Here is a 21,977-nt window from a genome sequence, read left to right as displayed (position 1 = left end):
CAGGTTACAGCAGCAACAGGACAGACAGACTGTACTCAGACGGAATCCGACCCAGGGACTAGGCGCATCCTCCTATGTGAGCGTGCTGAGAAACCCAGGGGAGAGTGTCCGGATGGGTAGGAAGGAGCACAGCAGATAATCCACACAAGGGCGGCGAGAGATGAGTACGGACACACGACACAACCTCAGGGAAGTAACAACGAACAACAAGAAACACTGGTTACAGAACATATAAAGGGAAGATAAGTGATTCCAGCTGGCGCAGACAATCAGGCCGAGATTGGGAACCACGCCCACACAAACACGGGAGAGAGAGAGAGAGAGAGAGAGAGAGAGAAAAGGAGGCAGTGGATTCATGAACCGTGACACACGTAGAAAGAAAGAGGGAAGATGTCCCCCCCCCCCCCCCCCATCCCCTATCCCCTATCCCCCCCCCCCCTCCCAACTGCTCGGGTGGTAGGGCCAGCACACGCTGCCCAAAGGTAGATTAAAATATTACAATTGAGAGTGCGTTAATAAGTACAAATTCACAGCGCCGATTCGTCCAAGTAGGAGAGGAAAGGCTGCCAGATTTGATAAAATGTTGATAATTTATTGTTCAGAATATATCTAATTCTTTAGTGTATAGTGTATAGTGTTTGCCAATTCACTGAGCCATAATTTGGTAGAGGGCGCTTCCCTCCTTTTCCAAAACAACAAGATTAGTTTTTTTGTCGAGATGAGACCATACGAGATTAGTTGTTTTTGGGGGTTGGTTCATCCGTTTAGGGACTCAGATACTCCCAGGATTATCAGAAGCGGGTCTGGATCTATTGAAGTCTCCAAAACTTCAGAGAGGATCCTAAAAATTCCACACCAATAACCATGCAAGCTAGAGCATAGGGCAAAGCAGTGGAGTAGTGTACCCTGCGTAGCCTGACATTTATCACATGTAGGGGATGTGTCAGGAAATATCCTATGCAGTTTAGTTTTGGAATAGTGTAATCTGTGTAATACCTTGAATTGTATGAGACGATGTCTGGAATTAATGGAGCATGTGTGGATATACTCCAAGCTCTCTTCCCAGTCTGCCACTGAGATGTCAGTCCCTAGTTCTTCCTCCCATTTTGCCTTGATGGCATCAGTAGAAGGTGTGCTAACAGATTGAAAAGCATCATATAGACGCGATATCAGTTTATCTGAGGTGGGGCATATTTTTATGCATCCGTCAAACATGGAAGGTTTAGCATTCCCAAATGTTGGGAGGTGTTTTCTAACGTAGTCTCTAATTTGTAGGTATCTGAAAAAATTACTTCTGGGAAGATTATAAGTTTCCCTCAGCAGCTCAAAGGAAGCAAAGGTCCCTTCTATGTATAAATCCCCTATGGTACTTATCCCCAACTCTCCCCATCGCTCAAAGGTGTTATCAAGGTTAGAAGGGGCAAAGGAGGGATTCCTGGCGACAGGGAGCATGAATGACATTGGTCTGAGCTCAAAGTGGACTTTAATTTGCTTCCAGATTCGGACTGTGCTATGTATTATAGGATTGTTACAATAAAGTGACATCTCCAGATTGACAGGCGACAAAATCACAGCACCAATAGAGAAGGGGTGACACTCCTCACGCTCCATACTAAGCCAGCTGGATGCCGGGAGTACGTCATCCAACAGAAACGTAACAATGCGGAGGTTAGCGGCCCAGTAATAAAATATAAAATTTGGGAGAGACAATCCTCCTTCCAGCTTGGATTTACAGAGGTGTTTTTTACCTATCCTGTGTGTTTTATAATCCCAGATGAAAGGATTGATAATTGAGTCCAGTTGTTTATGAAAGGATTTAGGTATGAATACTGGGATGTTCTGATATAGGTAGAGCAGTTGTGGGAGGAAGACCATTTTAATGGCATTAATTCTTCCGAGCAGAGAAATTGGGAGAGTTCTCCAAAATAGTATGTTTGCTTTGAGTTTTTGTATCAGAGAGGGGAAATTCTCTTTAAATAGTAAGGAGTATTGTTTGGTAACTACAATTCCTAGGTAGGTACATTTTTCTGAAGATAACTTAAATGGGAGATGTTCTAGCCAGGAGGTATTTTGCGACCGTATGGGCATTAATTCACTCTTGTTCCAATTTATTCTGTATCCCGAGAAGGTACCAAACAAATTGATCACATCAAGAATAGCTGGGATACTAGCCTGGGGTTCTGTTACATAGAGGAGGATGTCATCTGCGTATAGGGAGATCTTATTTAGAGTATCTTTAGTATTATAGCCGTGTATTGCTGCATGAGATCTAATCGTCTGAGCGAGCGGTTCGATAATTAGGGCGAAGAGCATAGGCGACAGCGCACAACCCTGCCTTGTCCCCCCTGTTGAGGTTAAATCGGGGGCGACAATGATTGGTTAGTGAGTATTCTGGCACAGGGGTTCCTATATAAAAGCTGGATCCAATTTATGAACCTATCTCCAATATTACATTTCTGTAGGACCTTGAATAGATAGGGCCACTCAACTTGGTCAAAGGCCTTTTCGACGTCAAGAGATATGACGGCAAGGTCCACGTTGGTTAACCTCTGAGAATACATAATATTGAAGAGGCGCCTGAGATTGAAGAATGAGTTTCTGTTAGGGATAAAGCCGGTCTGATCCGAATGGACCAATTTGCCAATTAAAGTGCTAAGCCTGTTAGCCAGAGTTTTTGCTAAAATCTTTTGGTCTGTATTAAGGAGAGATATTGGTCTGTATGACCCTACCTCTTCTGGATCTTTACCCTTCTTATGTATAACTGTAATGAACGCTTCGTCCAAAGTAGAAGGGAGAGCTCCATCCTCATTGGCCTGAATCAACATTTTGTGCAGATAGGGGGAGAGCATGTTGCTGAATGTTTTATAGAATTCACCAGGGTATCCATCTGGGCCCGGGGTCTTGCCACTCTTTAGAGATTTAATTGTTTCTCGAATTTCATCAAGAGATATTTCCTTATTCAGGAAGTTAGAATCTTCCTGGTTCAGGGCAGGAAGATTACAGTCCTCCAAAATGTTTGCATAATTAAGGGGTTAGGATCCGCTTTAGATGTATATAGAGTCTCATAAAACTGCCGGAATCTGTCATTGATGTCTTTGGGGGAAGAGAGTAATTCCCCAGATGCAGATTTAACCCTGTGAATCATTCGGTCACTCACATTTTTTCGAAGTTGTCTGGCGAGTAATTTGTGTGGTTTGTCACCAAACTCAAAATATTTTTGCTTGGCATAGAGAAAAGATTTAGCAATTTTAGCTGAGAGAATCTGATTATATTCAAATTTTAAAGAGGTAATTTTTTTATGTTTCTCCATAGATGGGTGGCTAGCATTCTCCCTATCCAGTAAGTGAATTTGTCCCTCTAGTTCTTCCAGTTTTCCTCTGTTTTGCCTACTCCTGGCAGCCTGAAAGGAGATGATACAGCCTCTCAGATAAGCCTTCAGTGTTTCCCACAATAATGCTGGGGAGGTCTCTGTGTTGTCGTTGGTATCAAAGACATTTTTTATTTGGTCTTTAAGATATTCACAGAATGTTGGTTCTGTGAGGAGCTGAGGATTCAACCTCCAGACCCTCTCGTTTGGTACAATGTCACCCAATCTCAGGGAGAAGGTGAGTGGACTGTGGTCCGAGATTATAATATCATGATACCTCACATTACAGGTATAGGGGAGTAGTCTAGCATCCAACAAAAAGTAGTCAATTGGAGTGTAAACCTTGTGAACATGAGAGTAAAAGGAGTATTCCCTACCCGTAGGGTTAGCGATCCTCCATATATCAAATAAGTTTGAATTTTTTATGTAGGTATTCAAGAATTGGCTTGAATAGGAGGTAGGGGTTCGCCGGGTAGAGGATCTATCCAAATATTGGTCTAGCACACAGTTAAGGTCCCCTCCAATGACCAGGTTAGTATGGAGATATCTGGAATCAGGGCAAGGACTCTTTTGAAAAAAGAGGGGTTGTCAATGTTTGGCCCATAGATATTTAGTTATTTAGTAGAGTTATCATCCTCAGTTCTGGCATCTTCCCCAATATGTGGAACCGAGGACTGATCACCCCAATCCACAAAAGTGGAGACCAATTTGACCCCAAAATCATCTGCATTATCATTAACAACAGACTTGTACATTTGCTCAATGAAAACAATGTATTGAGCAAATGTCAAATTGGCGGTTTACCAAATAACCATACGACAGACCATTCACACTGCACACTGCACACCCTAATTGACAAACAAACAAACCAAAAAAAAGGCAAAGTCTTCTCATTTGTTGATTGCAAATAAGCTTTTGACTAAATTTGGCATGAGTGTCTGCAGTACAAATTGATGGAAAGTGGTGTTGGGGGAAAACATATGACGTAAAAAAAATCACATTTCTTTCCACAGGGCCGTGCGGTGAGACTTGAGCCCCACCCTCTTCAACATACAGTATATGAATTGACGAAGCCACTAGAACAGTCTGCAGCACCCATTCTTACCCTACTAGAATCTGAAGTCAAATGTCTACTGTGCTGATGATCTGGTGCTTCTGACCCCAACCAAGGAGGGCCTACAGCAGCACCTAGATCTTCTGCACAGATTCTGTCAGACCTGGGCCCTGACAGTAAGTCTCAGTCAGACAATAATAAGGGTGTTCCAAAAAAGGTCCAGTTCTCAGGACCACAGATACAAATTCCATCCAGACACTGTTTCCCAAGAGCACACAAAAAACGACACCTGCCTCGGCCTAAACATCAGCACCACAGGTAACTTCCACAAAGCTGTGAACGATCTGAGAGACAAGGCAAGAAGGGCCTTTTATGCCATCGAAAGGAACATCAAATTTGACATCCCATTTAGGATCTGGCAAAAAATACTTGAATCAGTTATAGAACCCATTGCATTATGGTTGTGAGGTCTGGGGTCCGCTCACCAACCAACAATTCACAAAATGGGATAAACACCAAATTGAGACTCTGCACGCAGAATTCAGCTAAAATATCCTCCGTGTACAACGTATAACACCAAATAATGCATGCAGAGCAGAATTAGGCCAATACACGCTGATGATCAAAATCTAGAAAAGAGACGTCAAATTCTACAATCACCTAAAAGGAAGCAGTTCCATAACAAATCCATCACCTACAGAGATTAACCTGGAGAAGAGTCCCCTAAGCAAGCTGGTCCTGGGGCTCTGTTCACCAACACAAACAGGCCCCACGGAGCCCCAGAAACACAATTAGACCCAACCAAATCATGAGAGGACAAAGAGATAATAACATAGCATACTTGGCTCTCGAGAAAACAGGCTATGTGCACACTGCCCACAAAATAAGGTGGAAATTGAGCTGCACTTCTTAACCTCCTGCCATATGTATGACCATATTAGAGACACATATTTCCCTCGGATTACACAGACCTACAAATAATTCAAAAACAAATCAACTTCCATATCTATTGGGTGAAATTTCACAGTGTGTCATCACAGCAGCAAAATGTGTGACCTGTTGCCACAAGAAAAGGGCAACCAGTGAAGAACAAATACCATTGTAAATACAACCCATATTTATGTTTATTTATTTTCCCTTTTGTTCTTTAACTATTTGCACATCATTACAACACTGTATATATGTAACGGCATTCAGAGGTGCAAGAAGGATCGGACCAAAGCGCAGCGTGGTAAGTGTTCATGATGTAATATTTAATGAAACGAATTGAACACTGAAATACAAAACAATAAAGTGAACGACCAACCGACCGAACACCGAAACAGTACCATGTGGACCAAACACTCACATGGAAAACAAACACCCACAAACCAAAAGTGAAACCCAGGCTACCTAAGTATGATTCTCAATCAGAGACAACTAAGGACACCTGCCTCTGATTGAGAACCATACTAGGCCGAACACAAAAACCAACATAGAAAAACAAACATAGACTGCCCACCCCAACTCACGCCCGGACCAGACTAAAACAAAGAATAAAATAACAGAACTATGGTCAGAACGTGACAATATAGACATAATATGACATTTGAAATGTATATTCCTTTGAATCTTGTGAGTATAATGTTTACTGAACATTTTTTACTTTTGTTTATTATATATGGCAATGTAAATATATGCTTTGGCAATGTAAACATTTGTTTCCCATGCCAATAACGTTCTTTGAATTGAACTGAAAGAAGGAGTGGAAGGATCGACAATGCTAGGTCAGAATGACTCATTTAAAACTTAATTCATTCTGCAAATGTGGGCAGAGCGCAGGGCGCAGGAGGACGTAGGTAGGACTCAAAATCCTCAGCTCCCAGTGGTGGAGGAGGCTATTTAGACACATCCTGTTGTATCATGCTGCTACGCATGGTCTCTCTCTCGCTCTCTTGCTCGCTCTGTGTGTGTGTGTCACTATTTCTCTCTCCCTCTCTCTCTCTCTCCCTCTTTCTCTTTATTTTTTTGTATCTTTCTATCTTTTTCTCAGTGGCTCTCACTTTTAATTTCACCACTGCAGCTTCTAGTTCCACCTCGATGTCCCGCTCGTTCTTTCACTGACCCTATCTCTCTTCTTGTCCCTTATTAAAAAGACATGAGCCCAAACATTCCTGCAGCTGTAGTTCTACTTTATGCTGCACACTGATGTGTCTACACTATCAATAATTAGGAATGGTTCATTTGTGGAATAGCATTAGGTAGACAACAGCATTAACCCTGCCTCAACTTCCTTGTGTATAATGTATGAATTTTACCCGAAATGTAACTATTTCACATTCATAATTCAGTTACGTTTAAGGTGCTCAGGAAATAGGATTTAGTACGCCTCAACTAGTTTTTGTGATTGTATATATGTCAACTTAACCTGAGAGAGAGAGAGGGAGGGGAGTAAGAGGGGAGAAAGAAAGAGAAAGAGAGTGAGAGGGGGAAAATGGAGAAAGATGGGGAGAGAAGGGGGAGAGGGAGAGAGAAAGAGAGAGAGAGGGGGTGAAATGGAGAGAGGGGGAGAGATAAAGAGAGAGAGAGAAGGGGGAAATGGAGAGAGGGGGGAGAGAGAGAAGGGGGGCAGAGAGAGGGAGAGAGATAGAGAGAGAGAGGCAACATATATAACATATACTTTCTATATTTCGGATGTGGCAGCAGGGCCTGCAAACCATTACAAACTACAAAGGGAAGCACAGCCGAGAGCTGCCCAGTGACACGAGCCTACCGGACGAGCTAAACTATTTCTATGCTCGCTTCGAGGCAAATAACACGGAAACATGCATGAGAGCACCAGCTGTACCGGAAGACTGATCACAACATTCACAAGGCCGCAGGGCCAGATGGATTACCAGGACGAGTACTGCGAGCATGGGCTGACCAACTAGCAAGTGTCTTCACTAACATTTTCAACCTCTCCCTGTCCGAGTCTGTAATACCAAACATGTTTTAAGCAGACTACCATAGTGCCTGTGCCCAAGAACACTAAGGTAACCTGCCTAATTGACTACCGACCCAAAGCACTCACGTCTGTAGCCATGAAGTGCTTTGAAAGGCTGGTCATGGCTCACATCAACACCATCACCCCAGAAACCCTAGACCCACTCCAAATTGCATACCGTGGTGCCAGGAAAACAACCTCTCCCTCAACGTGACCATGACAAAGGAGATGATTGTGGACAACAGGAAAAAGAGGACTGAGCATGCCCCCATTCCCATTGATGGGGCTGCAGTGGAGCAGGTTGAGAGCTTCAGGCTCCTTGGTGTCCACATCACCAACAAACTAACATGGTCCAAGCACACCATGACAGTAGTAAAGTGGGCACGACAAAACCTATTCCCCCTCAGGAGGAGGGTCCTGGGTCCTCCAGCTCCTCAAAAGGTTCTACAGCTGCTCCATCGAGAGAGTATATCAATGGGGCCAAGCATCCTCCCATCCAGGACCTCTATACCAGGTGGTGTCAGAGAAAGGACCTAAAAATTGTCAAAGGCTACAGCCACCCTAGTCATAGAAGGTTCTCTCTGCTACCACACGGCAAGCGGTACCGGAGCGCCAAGTCTAGGTCCAAGAGGCTTCTAAACAGCTGCTACCCCCAAGCCATAAGACTCCTGAACATCTAGTCAAAGGGCTACCCAGACTATTTTCACCGCCCTCCCAGTCGTCCCTTCTCCATTCCGCTGCCATTCTCTGTTGTCATCTATGCATAGTAACTTTAATTAACTCTACCTACATGTACATACTACCTCAAATAACCGGTGCCCCCGCACATTGACTCCGTACTGGCACCCCCCTGTATATTTTGTTATTTTTTATGGCTGCTCTTTAATGGCTTGTTACTTTCATCTCTTATTCTTATCCGTATTTTTGAAACTGCACTGTTGGTTAGGGGCTCGTAAGTAAGCATTTCACTGTAAGGTTGTATTCAGTGGGAGGCCCCAGTGCACAACTGAGCAAGAGGACAAGTACATTAAAGTGTCTAGTTTGCGAAACAGACGCCTCACAAGTCTTCAACTGGCAGCTTCATTAAATAGTATCCGAACAACACCAGTCTCAACGTTAACAGTGAAGAGGCGACTCCGGGATGCTGGCCTTCTAGGCTGAGTTCCTTTGTCCAGTGTCTGCGTTATTTTGCCCATCTTAATCTTTTATTTTTTATTGGCCAGTCTGGGATATGGCTTTTTCTTAACAACTCGGCCTAGAAGGCCAGCATCCCGGAATCGGAGTGATGGTTGCTAATAATGGGCCTCTGTGCACCTATGTAGATATTCCATAAAGAATCTGCTGTTTCCAGCTACAATAGTCATTTTCAACATTAAAACCTCTAGTGACTCCCCATCCCGGGTCCGGGAGCGTAATCATCGACTGACACTAATTAGCATAACGCAACGGACATAAATATTACTAGAAAATATTCCTATTCATGAAAATCACAAGTGAAATATATTGAGACACAGCTTAGCCTTTTGTTAATCACCCTGTCATCTCAGATTTTCAAAATATGCTTTACAGCCAAAGCTAGACAAGCATTTGTGTAAGTTTATCGATAGCCTAGCATAGCATTTTGTCCAGCTAGCAGCAGGTAACTTGGTCACGGAAATCAGACAAGCAATCAAATTAAATCGTTTACCTTTGATGAGCTTCGGATGTTTTCACTTACGAGACTCCCAGTTAGATAGCCAATGTTAATTTTTTCCAAAAATATTAATTTTGTAGGCGAAATAGCTCCGTTTGTTCTTCACATTTGGCTGAGAAATCGACCCGGAAATTACGGTCATGAAAACCCCAAAAATATTGCAAATTAGCTCCATAATATCGACAGAAACATGGCAAACGTTGTTTATAATCAATCTTCAAGGTGTTTTTCAAATATCTATTTGATAATATATCCACCGGGATAATTGGTTTTTAAGTAGGACTGATTGGAAAAATGGCTACCTCTGTATTTTACGCAAGAATCACTCTGAGAGCCATCAGGTGACCACTTACACAATGTAGCCGCTTACGGGTATTCTTCAACATAAATGCGTAAAACTACGTCACAATGCTGTAGACACCTTGGGGAATACATAGAAAAAGTAATCTGGTTGATAGTCCATTCACTGCTCAATAAGGACGCATTGGAATGCAGCGCTTTCAAAACATGAGGCACTTCCGGATTGGATTTTTCTCAGGCTTTCGCCTGCATTATGAGTTCTCACAGACAATATTTTTTACAGTTTTGGAAACTTTAGAGTGTTTTCTATCCTAAGTTGTCAATTATATGGATTTTCTAGCATCTTGTCCTGACAAAATATCCCATTTACTATGGGAACGTTATTTTTCCAAAAATGAAAATACTGCCCCCTAGTCACAACAGGTTTTAACAATGTCGACACTGTATTTCTAATCAATTTTATGTTATTTTAATGGGCAAGAAATGTGCTTTTCATTCAAAAACAAGGACATTTCTAAGAGACCCCAAACATTTGAACGGTAGTGTATATATATCATCAAATTGGCGAGGGCACTAGAACAGTCTGCAACACTCGGCCTCACCCTATTAGAATCTGAAGTCAAATGTTTCCTGTTTGCTGATGATATGGTGCTTCTGTCCCCAACCAAGGAGGGCAGCACCTAGATCTTCTGCACAGATTCTGTCAGACCTGGGCCCTGACAGTAAATCTCAGTAAGACCAAAATAATGGTGTTACAAAAAAGGTCCAGTTCTCAGGACCACAAATACAAATTCCATCTAGACACCGTTGCCCTAGAGCACACAAAAAAAGAATACATACCTCGGCCTAAACATCAGCACCACAGGCAACTTCCACAAAGCTGTGAACGATCTGAGAGACAAGATACAGTAAGAAGTACCTTCTATGCCACCAAAAGGAACATGAAATTCTACATCCCAATTAGGATCTGGCTAAAAATGCTGGAATCAGTTATAGAACCCATTTATGGTTGTGAGGTCTGGAGTCCGCACACCAACCAAGAATTCACAAAATGGGACAAACACCAAATTGAGATTCTGCATGCAGAATTCAGATAAAATATCCTGTGTACAATGTATAACACCAAATAATGCATGTAGAGCAGAATTAGGTACCCACGAATTATACCCACAAATGATCAAAATCCAGAAAAGAGCCGTTAAATTCTACAACCACCTAAAAGGAAGCGATTTCCAAACCTTCCATAACAAATCCATCACCTACAGAGAGATTAACCTGGAGAAGAGTCCCCTAAGCAAGCTGGTCCTGGGACTCTGTTCACAAACACAAACACACCCCACAGAGCCCCAGGACAGCAACACAATTAGACCCAACCAAATCATGAGAAGACAAAGAGATAATTATTTGACCCATTGGAAAGAATTTTAAAAAACCCAGAGCAAACTAGAATGCTATTTGGCCTTTAACAGAGAGTGCACAGTAGCAGAATACCTGACCACTGTGACTGACCCAAAATTAAGGAAATCTTTGACCATGTAGAGACTCAGAGAGCATAGCCTGTACCCCCGCACACTGACTTGGTACCGGTACCCCATGTATATAGCCTCGTTATTGTTATGTTATTGTGTTACTTTTTCATTTTATTTTTTACTTTAGTTTATTTGGTAATGAACTCTTCTTGAACTGCACTGTTGGTTAGGGACTTGTAAGTAACCATTTCACAGTAAAGTCTACACTTGTTGTATTCAGCGCATGTGACAAATAAAGTTTGATTTGATTTGCTCTTGAGAAAGGCCAAGAGAAGACAGGAGAAGACAGGATATGAGGTGGAAACTGAGCTTCACTTCCTAACCTCCTGCCAAATGTATGGCCATATTACTAGAGACACATATTTCCCTCAGATTACACAGACCCTCAAAGAATTAAAAAACAAATACAATTTTGATAAACTCCCATATCTATTGGGTGAAATACCACACTGTGCCATCACAGCAGCAAGAGTTGTGACCTGTTATCACAAGAAAAGAGCAACCATTGAAGAACAAACACCATTGTAAATACAACCTATATTTACAGTTGAAGTCGGAAGTGTACATACACTTTGGTTGGAGTCATTAAAACTCGTTTTTCAACCACTCCACAAATTTCTTGTTAACAAACTATAGTTTTGGCATGTTGGTTAGGACATCTACTTTGTGCATGATACAAGTAATTTTTCCAACAATTGCTTAAAGACAGGTTATTTCACTTATAATTCACTGTATCTCAATTCCAGTGGGTCAGAAGTTTACATACACTAAGTTGACTGTGCATTTAAAAACCTTGGAAAATTCCAGAAAATGATGTCATGGCTTCAGAATCTTTTGATAGGCTAATTGACATCATTTGAATCAATTGGCGGTGTACCTGTGGATGTATTTCAAGACCTACTTTCAAATTCAGTGCCTCTTTACTTGACATCATGAGAAAATCAAAAGAAATCAGCCAAGACCTCAGAAAAGAAATGTCAGACTGCCACAAGTCTGGTTCATCATTGGGAGCAATTTCCAAACACCTGAAGGTGCCACGTTCATCTGTACAAACAATAGTACGCAAGTATAAACACCATGGGACCACGCAGCCGTCATACCGCGCAGGAAGGAGACACGTTCTGTCTCCTAGAGATGAACGTACTTTGGTGCGAAAAGTGCAAATCAATCCCAGAACAATAGCAAAGGACCCTGTGAAGATGCTGGAGGAAACAGGTACAAAAGTATCTATATCTAGAGTAAAACAAGTCCTATATCGACATAAGCTGATAGGCCGCTCAGCAACGAAGAGGCCACTACTCCAAAACCGCCATAAAAAAGCCAGACTACGGGTTGCAACTGCACATGAGGACAAAGATCGTACTTTTTGGAGAAATGCCCTCTGGTCTGATGAAACAAAAATAGAACTGTTTGGCCAAAGGAGGAAAAAGGGGCAGGCTTGCAAGCCGAAGAATACCATCCCAACAGTGAAGCACGGGGGTGGCAGCATCATGTTGTGGGGGTGCATTGCTGCAGGATGCACTGGTGCACGTCACAAAATAGATGGCATCATGACGAAGGACAATTATGTGGATTTATTAAAGCAACATCTCAAGACATCAGTCAGGAAGTTAAAGCTTGGTCGGAAATGGGTCTTCCAAATGGACAATGACCCCAAGCACACCCCCAAAGTTGTGGCAAAATGGCTTAAGGACAACAAGTCAAGGTATTGGAGTGGCCATCACAAAGCCCTGACCTCCATCCTGTAGAAAATTTGTGGGCAGAACTGAAAAAGCTTGTGCGAGCAAGGAGGCATACAAACCTGACTCAGTTACACCGTGTCTGTCAGGAGAAATGGGATAAAATTCACCCAACTTATTGTGGGAAGCTTGTGGAAGGCTACCTGAAACATTTGACCCAAGTTAAACAATTTAAAGGCAATGCTACCAAATACTAATTGAATGTATGTAAAATTCTGACCCACTGGGAATGTGATGAAATAAATAAAAGCTGAAATAAAACATTCACTACTATTATTCTGACATTTTACATTCTTAAAATAAAGTGGTGATCCTAACTGACCTAAGACGGAATTTTTACTAGGATTAAATGTCAGGAATTGTGAAAAACTGAGTTTAAATGTATTTGGCGAAGGTGTATGTAAACTTCTGACTTCAACTGTATATATACTTATTTTTAATTTGGTACTTTAACTATTTGCACATCATTACAACACTGTATATAGACATAATATGACATTTGAAATGTATTTTTATTTTGGAACTTGTGTAATGTTTACTGTTAATTTTGTTTATTGTTCATTACATTCTAATTAGCATCATAAAATACATTCCTTTTCTTTCACACTATTGTTCTACCTCACTTTGGTTTGGCATGTTGTCAATGGAGTGAGTTGTGAGCATTATGGCCTGCAGCAGGGCTGATATGGTATGGTGTGTGGGTGGGAGCCTGGAGGGGGATGGGCTGTAGTAGCATTGTCGTCATAGCGATTGGGAGAAATCCCAGCATTCTTCATGTTTCCCAGGACTCCTATCACATGGGAAGATCTCCAGTGGGTGAGATGGTTTGGCCTAATCATACCGTATGATGACTTTTCAGATATAGGGTGCTGGTTCGAATCTCCGAGCCAACTAGGTGAAAGATCTGGCAATGTGCCCTTGAGCAAGGTACTTAACCCTGTTTTCTCCTTTAAGTGGCTCTGGATAAGAGTGTCTGCTAATTGTGCTAAATTATGTAATTGTAAATCATTCAAAATAAATAATCAGCTAACTGCCTGAAAAAATAGCTTCTTATTTTATAAATTAGTATGTCAACACTTCAGAACAAATAAGACAATGCAAGGACAGTAAACCCTATGTTGTGTTGATTCTACTGAAATGACTGGTGTTCCCCAGCAACAGGTGAGGTAAAACTACTGCAGCACTGCCCCCTTTTGGAGAAAACTAGATATTGAAACAAAGTTTTTTCAAAATAAAAACATGTATTTCCCAAGAAGAGTAAAGAAGAACCATATCTCTTAAACAGATCATTATTTTTCAACTGTTTTTTTTTCTTCTCTTCAATTTACACAACAACCCCAAGTAAACCTACATAGACATTATGAACACTGCACAGTGAAATCATTAGGCTACATCTTAAGAGGATTTCGTTACAGAAAATATATTTCAAGTGGGTTCCAGGTACGTTTCAATACTCAGAACCGGATGGTTAGAGAGCAATTGTTCCATATGTCAAGCTAAACTTTATCAGTCTTTAACTTCTCCACGTATTTCCTATATGACGGAGAGGGATGGAAAGTCTACAGTTTTTTGCGTTTATTTCCCCTCTCATCATCTGTTCTGAGCGTCACAGTTCCTCTCCGAGTATCTGTATCTCTGCGGAGTCGTCGCTGTTGTCAGTAGAACTGCGCTTCAGCGTCTCGTCCGGTCCCTCCGCGGTCCCGCTGTCCGACTCCTCCTCGATGGCAAAGCGCGCGTCGGCGGAGGAGCACAGTGAACTGACACTGGTTTGTTCAATGGAGAACAGGGCGCAGGCCAGAGGGGAGCTCGGGACCCTTCCTTCATTGACATCCTGGCTCCCCGCGGAGAAGGGAAGCGATACCTGGAAGGAGGTCATAGTGATGCTGTGCTTCTTTTTCAGCGCGCCCCATTCCCGCTGCTCCTCCTCGTGCACCAGGCGCGTAAAAACGTTCGACCTTCTCTTCTCCCGCCTTTTGGAGCGAACATAGCCCAGCATTATACCAACGAGGAAAACTCCATAGAAGGAGATTACTATGAAAATGTACACGTATGCGTTGCCATTGCTTTTGTCGGTTTGGGAAGCATCATTAGCCCTCTGCAGGGGAAGAACTTGGTGCGTTGTGAAGTTGTGTGACTTCTCCATCCTCAGTGGAGTTTGAGGTGGAATGAAAAGTGTCCTGTAAAAATAGATAAATTACAGAGGTTATGATATTGTTTCTTTACCCACACTTTTACAAATTATAGCCAAATGAAACTTGTATGAGACATAACTTCGTTAACAATGGCCTATTGTTACTAATGATACACTACTTATCCAACTTACCGAGCAACAGAACGGTGGAACATGTGAACCCAGCAGTGTGATCCGTGTCCTCGTGGGAGTGTGCGCCTATCGAATGTAACAGGATATCCAAGTGCGTGGGAATATTTATATGGCGACCTTGGGACGTCACCAATCACGTGAGTGGACTGTAGTCGAGAGGCAAGTTTTGGCCCAATGTCAAATTACGGAGTGGACGCAAATTTCAGAGTGGCCTCTGCCCAGACAAAAATGTGACAAACTATGGTTATCAGATTTTGAAACCCTATGTTCCAATTCTGTTAAATTACTAAACAAAATACGTTGATTCGTGCTTAGTGGGCTATTACTACACATTCACCTAAATGTTCATATTACAGAAAATTAAACAGAATTTAACCACTTAATTAAGCAACAAATTGTCTTGGATAGTGCTAAAGGGAAGGGTTTGGAAATGTTTGCCTCAAATTACTAGGCAATGACAAATGACGATGGTAGGCACAATTGTTTAATTTGATTAGCCTGGTCCCTTTTGAGTTTATTGGATAAATGAAGTTCAAAGAGTTCGTTCTTACAGCTCAAACAAAACTTTCTCATGCAGTCATCATCATCATAACCACCTAACGTGTGTCACCAATCACTGCTTTATTATGGGTCTAATTGTAATGGACGACATAATGGAGAACAGCCTAATTTCTCAATTTGCACTCAAATAACGCAGGACAGCTCTGATAGACCAAACACAATCTTTATTTATTTCTTCATGTAATCAATTCCAAGGCAAATTACTTATAAATACAATTGATGCACTTATGTTACAAGGCAGATTCCCCAGACAAACAGGGAGAGGATTTCCAAAACGGGTCTATATTATATAGATTATAGATTATATAGATTTAACATATTCCTTTTTCAGTGATCACTGCCCCTCATATACTGTGTGTACAGTATACAGGAAAACATCCGAAATGCCTGTTCTGGGTTACAGTAACACATACTGTCAAGAAACTATATATTTCAATACTGTGTACAGCATTGTTATTAAAATATTTCCTATATGTAGTTATCCACTTGAAATCAGAAGAGAAGGCAACAGGTGTCATGTGTGGAATGATGTTCTACAGAGCAATGTTTGTACCATTTAGGTACGAGAGAGAGAGCACACACACACACACACACAACACACACAACACACACACACACACACACACACAAATAAATGCTGAAGCTGTGCTCTTAACTATAATCTTTAAATTCTCAACTGTTGTACGGAAGTGTTTGGTGTGCATCTCTTCTTGCCGTCGGCCAAGTAATCCCACCTTAGTTTGATCAAAATGTTATATTATCATATGGCATACTGTTTTACTCCAAGCATGGCAGTGGTTCTAGAACGACAGCTCTGACATTAGTGAATGTGTGGTTCACGTAAGTGCACACCTATAACAGAGTACAAATATGTTTTCTACCACTGAAAGAAAATGGTATTCACCAATCTACATATTTCTTACAAACATTATGATTAAGACAAGAGTATTATTAATTGGCATTATCATAAATAATAACAATTGTATTAATGACAGAAATGGCAAGGGAATAGTTCTGAAATACATACACTACATGGGAAAAAGTATGTTGTCACCCCTTCAAATTAGTGGATTCGGCTATTTCAGCCACATATATATATTCAATTATAAAATTGAGCACACAGCCATGCAATCTCCATAGACAAACATTGGCAGTAGAATGGCCCAGCTCAGTGATTTTCAACGTGGCACCGTGATAGATATGCCACCTTTCCAACAAGTCAGGTCGTCAAATATCTGGCCTGCTAGAGTTGCCAATGGTGGAGGGAGGAATAATGGTCTGGGGCTGTTTTTCATGGTTCAGGCCAGGCCCCTTAGTTCCAGTGAAGGGAAATCTTTACACTACAGCTTACAATGACATTCTAGACAATTCTGTGGTTCCAATTTTGTGGCAACAGTTTGGGGAAGGCCCTTTCCTGTTTCAGCATGACATTGCCCCCCTGCACAAGGCGAGGTCCATACAGAAATGGTTTGTCAAGAATGGTGTGGAAGAACTTGACTGGCCTGCACAGAGCCCATTGAACACCATTGTGGTGAATTGGTATGCCGACTACTAGCTAGGCCTAATCGCCCAACATCAGTTCCGACCTCAGTAATGCTCTTGTGGCTGAATGGAAGCAAGTCCGAGCATGAATGTTCCAACATCTAGTGGAAAGCCTTCCAGTAAACGGGGGGACCAACTCCATATTAATGCCCATGATTTTGGAAAGAGATGTTCGACGAGCAGGTGTCCACATACTTTTGTCCATGTCGTGTATATTCACCTTGAAAGTTTTTTTTTCTAGGTGCAGAGACTCAACATTTCCCTGCCCAAGCCACAACACACATTTCCCCATGGGCACAATAAAGTCATTGTCTTAGTCTCTCGGAACTTTCTGTTGACTTTGTGCCTGTAGGATCAGATGGGCAGATGGGAATCTAATAGAAATCACAGTGCTAAAGCCTCACTAAGCAGGAGAAACAGGATCAACTAAACAGAACAACCACAACAAAAATAAACGACGACAGCTAGTTGCTTCCTGCCCTGCAGGAAATAAGGCTAGTCTCTGGGCAGAACTAGGTTCTGAAATAAACCAGAGAATAAGCAATTGAAAAACCTGGCTTCAGGAACAGGGCTGAGAAATAGCCAACGAGGAGCCCTGGATTTGTAACTTGTAGAGAGAATCAGCCAATGAGGACTCTAGACTAATGTGGACAGAATCACAGAATTAAAGGAGAAAAACAAATAATTAAATAACAGCTATTAATTGCAATGTTAATGGTACTTACACTCTGCAGGCTCTCATGGCTTAGCATTCCTGACACCCTCAGACAGAAGGGCATTGGTGTTAAAACAACGTTTTCCAACCAACCTGAGCTTGTGAACGGTGAACAACACTCACTAGTCATTTAGCAGACGATTTTATCCAGAGCGACTTAGTAGTAGTGAGTGCATACATTTCATTGGTACTGGTCCCCCGTTGGAATCAAACCCACAATCCAGGCATATGCCATGCTGTACCAACTGAGCCACATGGGACCACGACCAGACATGAGCTCAACAGGCAACGGAAAATGTGCTGTTTCTCCTCCAGTTCTTGTCCTTGTCGCACGCACAGAGAGAGAGAGAGAGATCAACAGGCAACATGACCTTATCTGTCCTGTTTCACAACTCACATCTGGAGGAAAACCATCTCCAAAGAGGGCAAGAAGTGGAATGAACATGGGCAAGAAGTGGAATGAACATGGGCAAGAAGTGGAATAACATGGGCAAATGAACATGGGCAAGAAGTGGAATGAACATGGGCAAGAAGTGGAATGAACATGGGCAAGAAGTGGAATGAACATGGGCAAGAAGTGGAATGAACATGGGCAAGAAGTGTATGAACATGGGCAAGAAGTGTATGAACATGGGCAAGAAGTGGAATGAACATGGGCAAGAAGTGTATGAACATGGGCAAGAAGTGGAATGAACATGGGCAAGAAGTGTATGAACATGGGCAAAAAGTGGAATGAACATGGGCAAGAAGTGGAATGAACATAGGCAAGAAGTGTATGAACATGGGCAAGAAGTGTATGAACATGGGCAAGAAGTGGAATGAACATGGGCAAGAAGTGGAATGAACATGGGCAAGAAGTGGAATGAACATGGGCAAGAAGTGGAATGAACATAGGCAAGAAGTGGAATGAACATGGGCAAGAAGTGAAATGAACATGGGCAAGAAGTGGAATGAACATGGGCAAGAAGTGGAATGAACATAGGCAAGAAGTGGAATGAACATGGGCAAGAAGTGAAATGAACATGGGCAAGAAGTGGAATGAACATGGGCAAGAAGTGGAATGAACATGGGCAAGAAGTGGAATGAACATGGAGATATTAGGGTGTTCCAACAACACTCTTTACTTACTCTTTCCTAACTAATCCTTCTCTCTAACAGTCTTCAGGGCTTTATTTATTGTCTATTGATTCACATTTTTAAGCAAAGCCATTTAATCGAATGAAGGAACAGTAGAAATATTGCAACACAGCCTCCTCTTTCTGATATCGCTATTTCTCTCCCTCTATCTTTCTCAATCTGTTTTTCTATTTCTCTCCCTCTACCTTTCTCAATCTGTTTATCTATTTCTCTCCCTCTACCTTTCTCAATCTGTTTATCTATTTCTCTCCCTCTACCTTTCTCAATCTGTTTATCTATTTCTCTCACTCTATCTTTCTCAATCTGTTTATCTATTTCTCTCCCTCTATCTTTTTTGGTCTCATTAGAACAAAGTAGATTCAAGTAAATTGAGTGCTTCTGGGGGCTCGTCCGGGATGGGGGTCTGGTGGGGATAGGAGGATGGAGCTAAAAGCTTGGAGGCAGATGCTGGATCTGTGCATGGAGAGGTTCTGGTCTGGTCCTACTTCCCGCCGTACATTCTCTCGATGTCGTCCTGGTACTTACTCTTCAGCTGCTGGCGTTTGAGCTTGAAGGCGTCGGTCACCAGGCCCGTCTCGGGGGTCCAGGGGTCGGGGCTCAGACGGATCTTACGGGGGATCTCAAACCGCTCCAGCTGGGCTGCACAGGCAGACAAGAAGAAGAAATGCATCACAACTCCAGTCAGAGGTGGAACCGAAGAAATCACCAAAAGGAATGGATGACAAAAGTAGAGCTTCAAACGGACTTTAACGTGTATCTACTACGACCACTTCCATCTACTGCATAACCACCCTCTCCTCTCTCTCCAAGGTGTGATGACCTTTGACCTCTCACCTGATAGGGCAGCCTCAGTGATGACCTGCAGGACCACCCCCTCCATGGCAGCATTGTTACACAGCTCCTCCCACGAGCCCCGAATACAATACTGCTCCGCTAGAGACAGCAGATGCTTCTGATTGGGCACCACAAAGCCAATCACGTACATCTCTTCACTGAAGAGAGATAACGGTTAAGAAGACACCACCATGTCTCTGTTTTTTTTTACATAGACTGATTCATACACACACACACACCTGTTGGCGTAGGCACAGATGTTGTCTATAAGGGGGCAGTTCTTCAGCATGGCCTCCACCTTCCCCAGAGACACATACTCTCCTGCCTGGAGCTTAACCAGGTCCTTCTTACGATCTGTAGACACAGGGATACACTGTCACACTGTATGTGTGTGTTTGTGGGGGGGGGGGGGGGATAAAAAGCACATTTTCCATTGCACAGCAAATCTTTACAGACAGATATAGACAACAGAGAGCATTAGGATTTCTGTCAGTCTAAAGTAAACACGACTCAAGAGGAATTCTCAGAAGTGAGGTGGAATTGAGAAATAGTTGTTCTTGGGAGCTGTCCTGCTAGACTGATAGATGAACGTAGGGGCATAGGTTATTTAGATGGGGTTCAGTGGTTTTGGCATGACGTTGATGCGGTGTGCTGACGTAGGTGGTACCAGGGAGGGTTTTTACATGGCACTGTATATGGACATCACAGGAGGCTGGTGGGAGGAGCTATAAGAGGATGGGCTCATTGTAATGGCTGGAATGGAATCAATGCAACGGAGTCAAACACGTTGTGTTTGATGTGTTTGGCACCATTCCATTGATTCCATTTCAGCCATTACAATGAGCCCATCCTCTTATAGCTCCTCCCACCAGCCTCCTTTGATGGACATGCCCAAAAGTAAATGTTTATCTTAGCAAATATGAACTTGGGTGCATAACCATGGTGAAGGGGAAGACTTTGGAATAGAGTAGAAGTCTCTTTATGCAGAAAGCGAGAATGAGGACATTCAGTAAGAGGTGTTATAGCCCTGCTCCTCACCAATGATCTTGAGGCATCCATCAGGATGGACCTCTCCTATGTCTCCCGTACAGAACCAGCGCTGGCCATTGTCATCCACAAAGAAGTCCTGGTTCTTGGCCTCATTCTTGTAGTAACCCATGGTTACGTTGGGCCCGCCAATCAGGATCTCACCTTGTGGGTTGGGTGTGTCTGTGCTGTGGTAGCCACCTTGAGGACAGAGCAGGGGAGGAAATAAAGACCAATAGACATCAGCAGAGTAGACGGACACAGAAATATAGAGAGTAGAGTGTACTGTTAATACAGAAGAAACACAGAGTGGATAAAATACAGACAGCATGTCCTATTTCTGAGGTCCAAACTAGGATAGAATAAACTCGATTAGATAAAACGATTAGCACAGAATAGACCATGTACAGTCGCTTCAGAAAATATTCACACCTTTGACTTATTCCACATTTTGTTGTGTTACAGTGTGAATTTGGATTTAAAAGGATAAAATAGACGGTGTTACTGACCTACACACAATACCCCATAATGTCAACAGTTCTTTTGACATTTTTACAAATGAATTAAAAATGAAAAGCTAAAATGTCTTGAGTCAATAAGTATTCAACCCCTTTGTTATGGTTATCCTAAATAAGTTATGGAGTAAAAATGTGCATAACAAGTCACATAATGAGTTGCACGGACTCTCTGTGTGAAATAATAGTGTTTAACATGATTTTTGAAAGACTACCTTCTCTGTATGCATTCTGTATGCAAAAAGGCACTTAAGTAATAATGTGGCAAAGACATTATGTTTGGGGCAAATCCAACACAACACAACACTGAGTACCACTATTCATATTTTCAAGCATGGTGGTGGCTGCATCATGTTATGGGTATGCTTGTCATTGGCAAGGACTAGGGAGTTTTTTAGGATAAAAATAAATGGAATAGCGCAAGCACAGGCAAAATCCTTGAGGAAAACCTGGTTCAGTCTGCTTTCCAACAGACACTGGGAGAGAAATTCACATTGTAGCAGGACAATAACCTAAAACACAAGGACAAATATACACTGGAGTTGCTTACCAAGACAACATTGAATGTTCCTGAGTGGCCTAGTTACAGTTTTGACTTAAATCTATGGCAAGACTTGAAAATGGCTGTCTAGCAATTATCAACAATCACATTTTTAAAAGAATAATGTGCAAATATT

At 42.2% G+C, this 21,977-nt stretch overlaps 2 protein-coding genes across 3 annotated transcripts in view; both read right to left on the bottom strand.

The window, feature by feature from the left end:
- Positions 1-11,758: 11,758 nt before the first annotated feature.
- Positions 11,759-15,040, bottom strand: LOC115137590 (potassium voltage-gated channel subfamily E member 4-like). Its single transcript, XM_029673909.2, has 2 exons — positions 14,971-15,040; positions 11,759-14,824 (listed from the first exon to the last, which is right to left on the bottom strand). The coding sequence occupies exons 1-2, from the start codon at positions 14,991-14,993 to the stop codon at positions 14,254-14,256; spliced, it is 594 nt and encodes a 197-aa protein (XP_029529769.2). The 5' UTR covers positions 14,994-15,040; the 3' UTR covers positions 11,759-14,253.
- A 638-nt stretch (positions 15,041-15,678) lies between these two features.
- LOC115115019 (fatty acid CoA ligase Acsl3-like) overlaps positions 15,679-21,977 on the bottom strand; it is a 65,471-nt gene continuing 59,172 nt past the window's right edge. For both annotated transcript variants that reach the window (XM_065024322.1, XM_065024323.1), the window contains 4 exons: positions 20,798-20,986; positions 19,999-20,113; positions 19,760-19,917; positions 15,679-19,564 (listed from right to left, as the gene is read on the bottom strand). In XM_065024322.1, coding sequence (XP_064880394.1) covers positions 19,407-19,564; positions 19,760-19,917; positions 19,999-20,113; positions 20,798-20,986 — 620 coding nt within the window. In that variant the 3' untranslated portion in view covers positions 15,679-19,406. The remainder of the gene's footprint in view (positions 19,565-19,759; positions 19,918-19,998; positions 20,114-20,797; positions 20,987-21,977) is intronic.

Source organism: Oncorhynchus nerka, linkage group LG11 (assembly GCF_034236695.1).
Source record: "Oncorhynchus nerka isolate Pitt River linkage group LG11, Oner_Uvic_2.0, whole genome shotgun sequence".
Taxonomy (NCBI): domain Eukaryota; kingdom Metazoa; phylum Chordata; class Actinopteri; order Salmoniformes; family Salmonidae; genus Oncorhynchus; species Oncorhynchus nerka.
This window is presented reverse-complemented; position numbering and strand designations above follow the sequence as displayed.

Excerpts from the sequence above, each read along its gene's own strand:
- LOC115137590 (XM_029673909.2), bottom strand. The coding sequence starts at position 14,993 with ATGTTCCACCGTTCTGTTGCTCG. Across the intron at positions 14,825-14,970 it reads TTCCACCGTTCTGTTGCTCG|GACACTTTTCATTCCACCTC; the intron begins GTAAGTTGGATA and ends CTATTTTTACAG.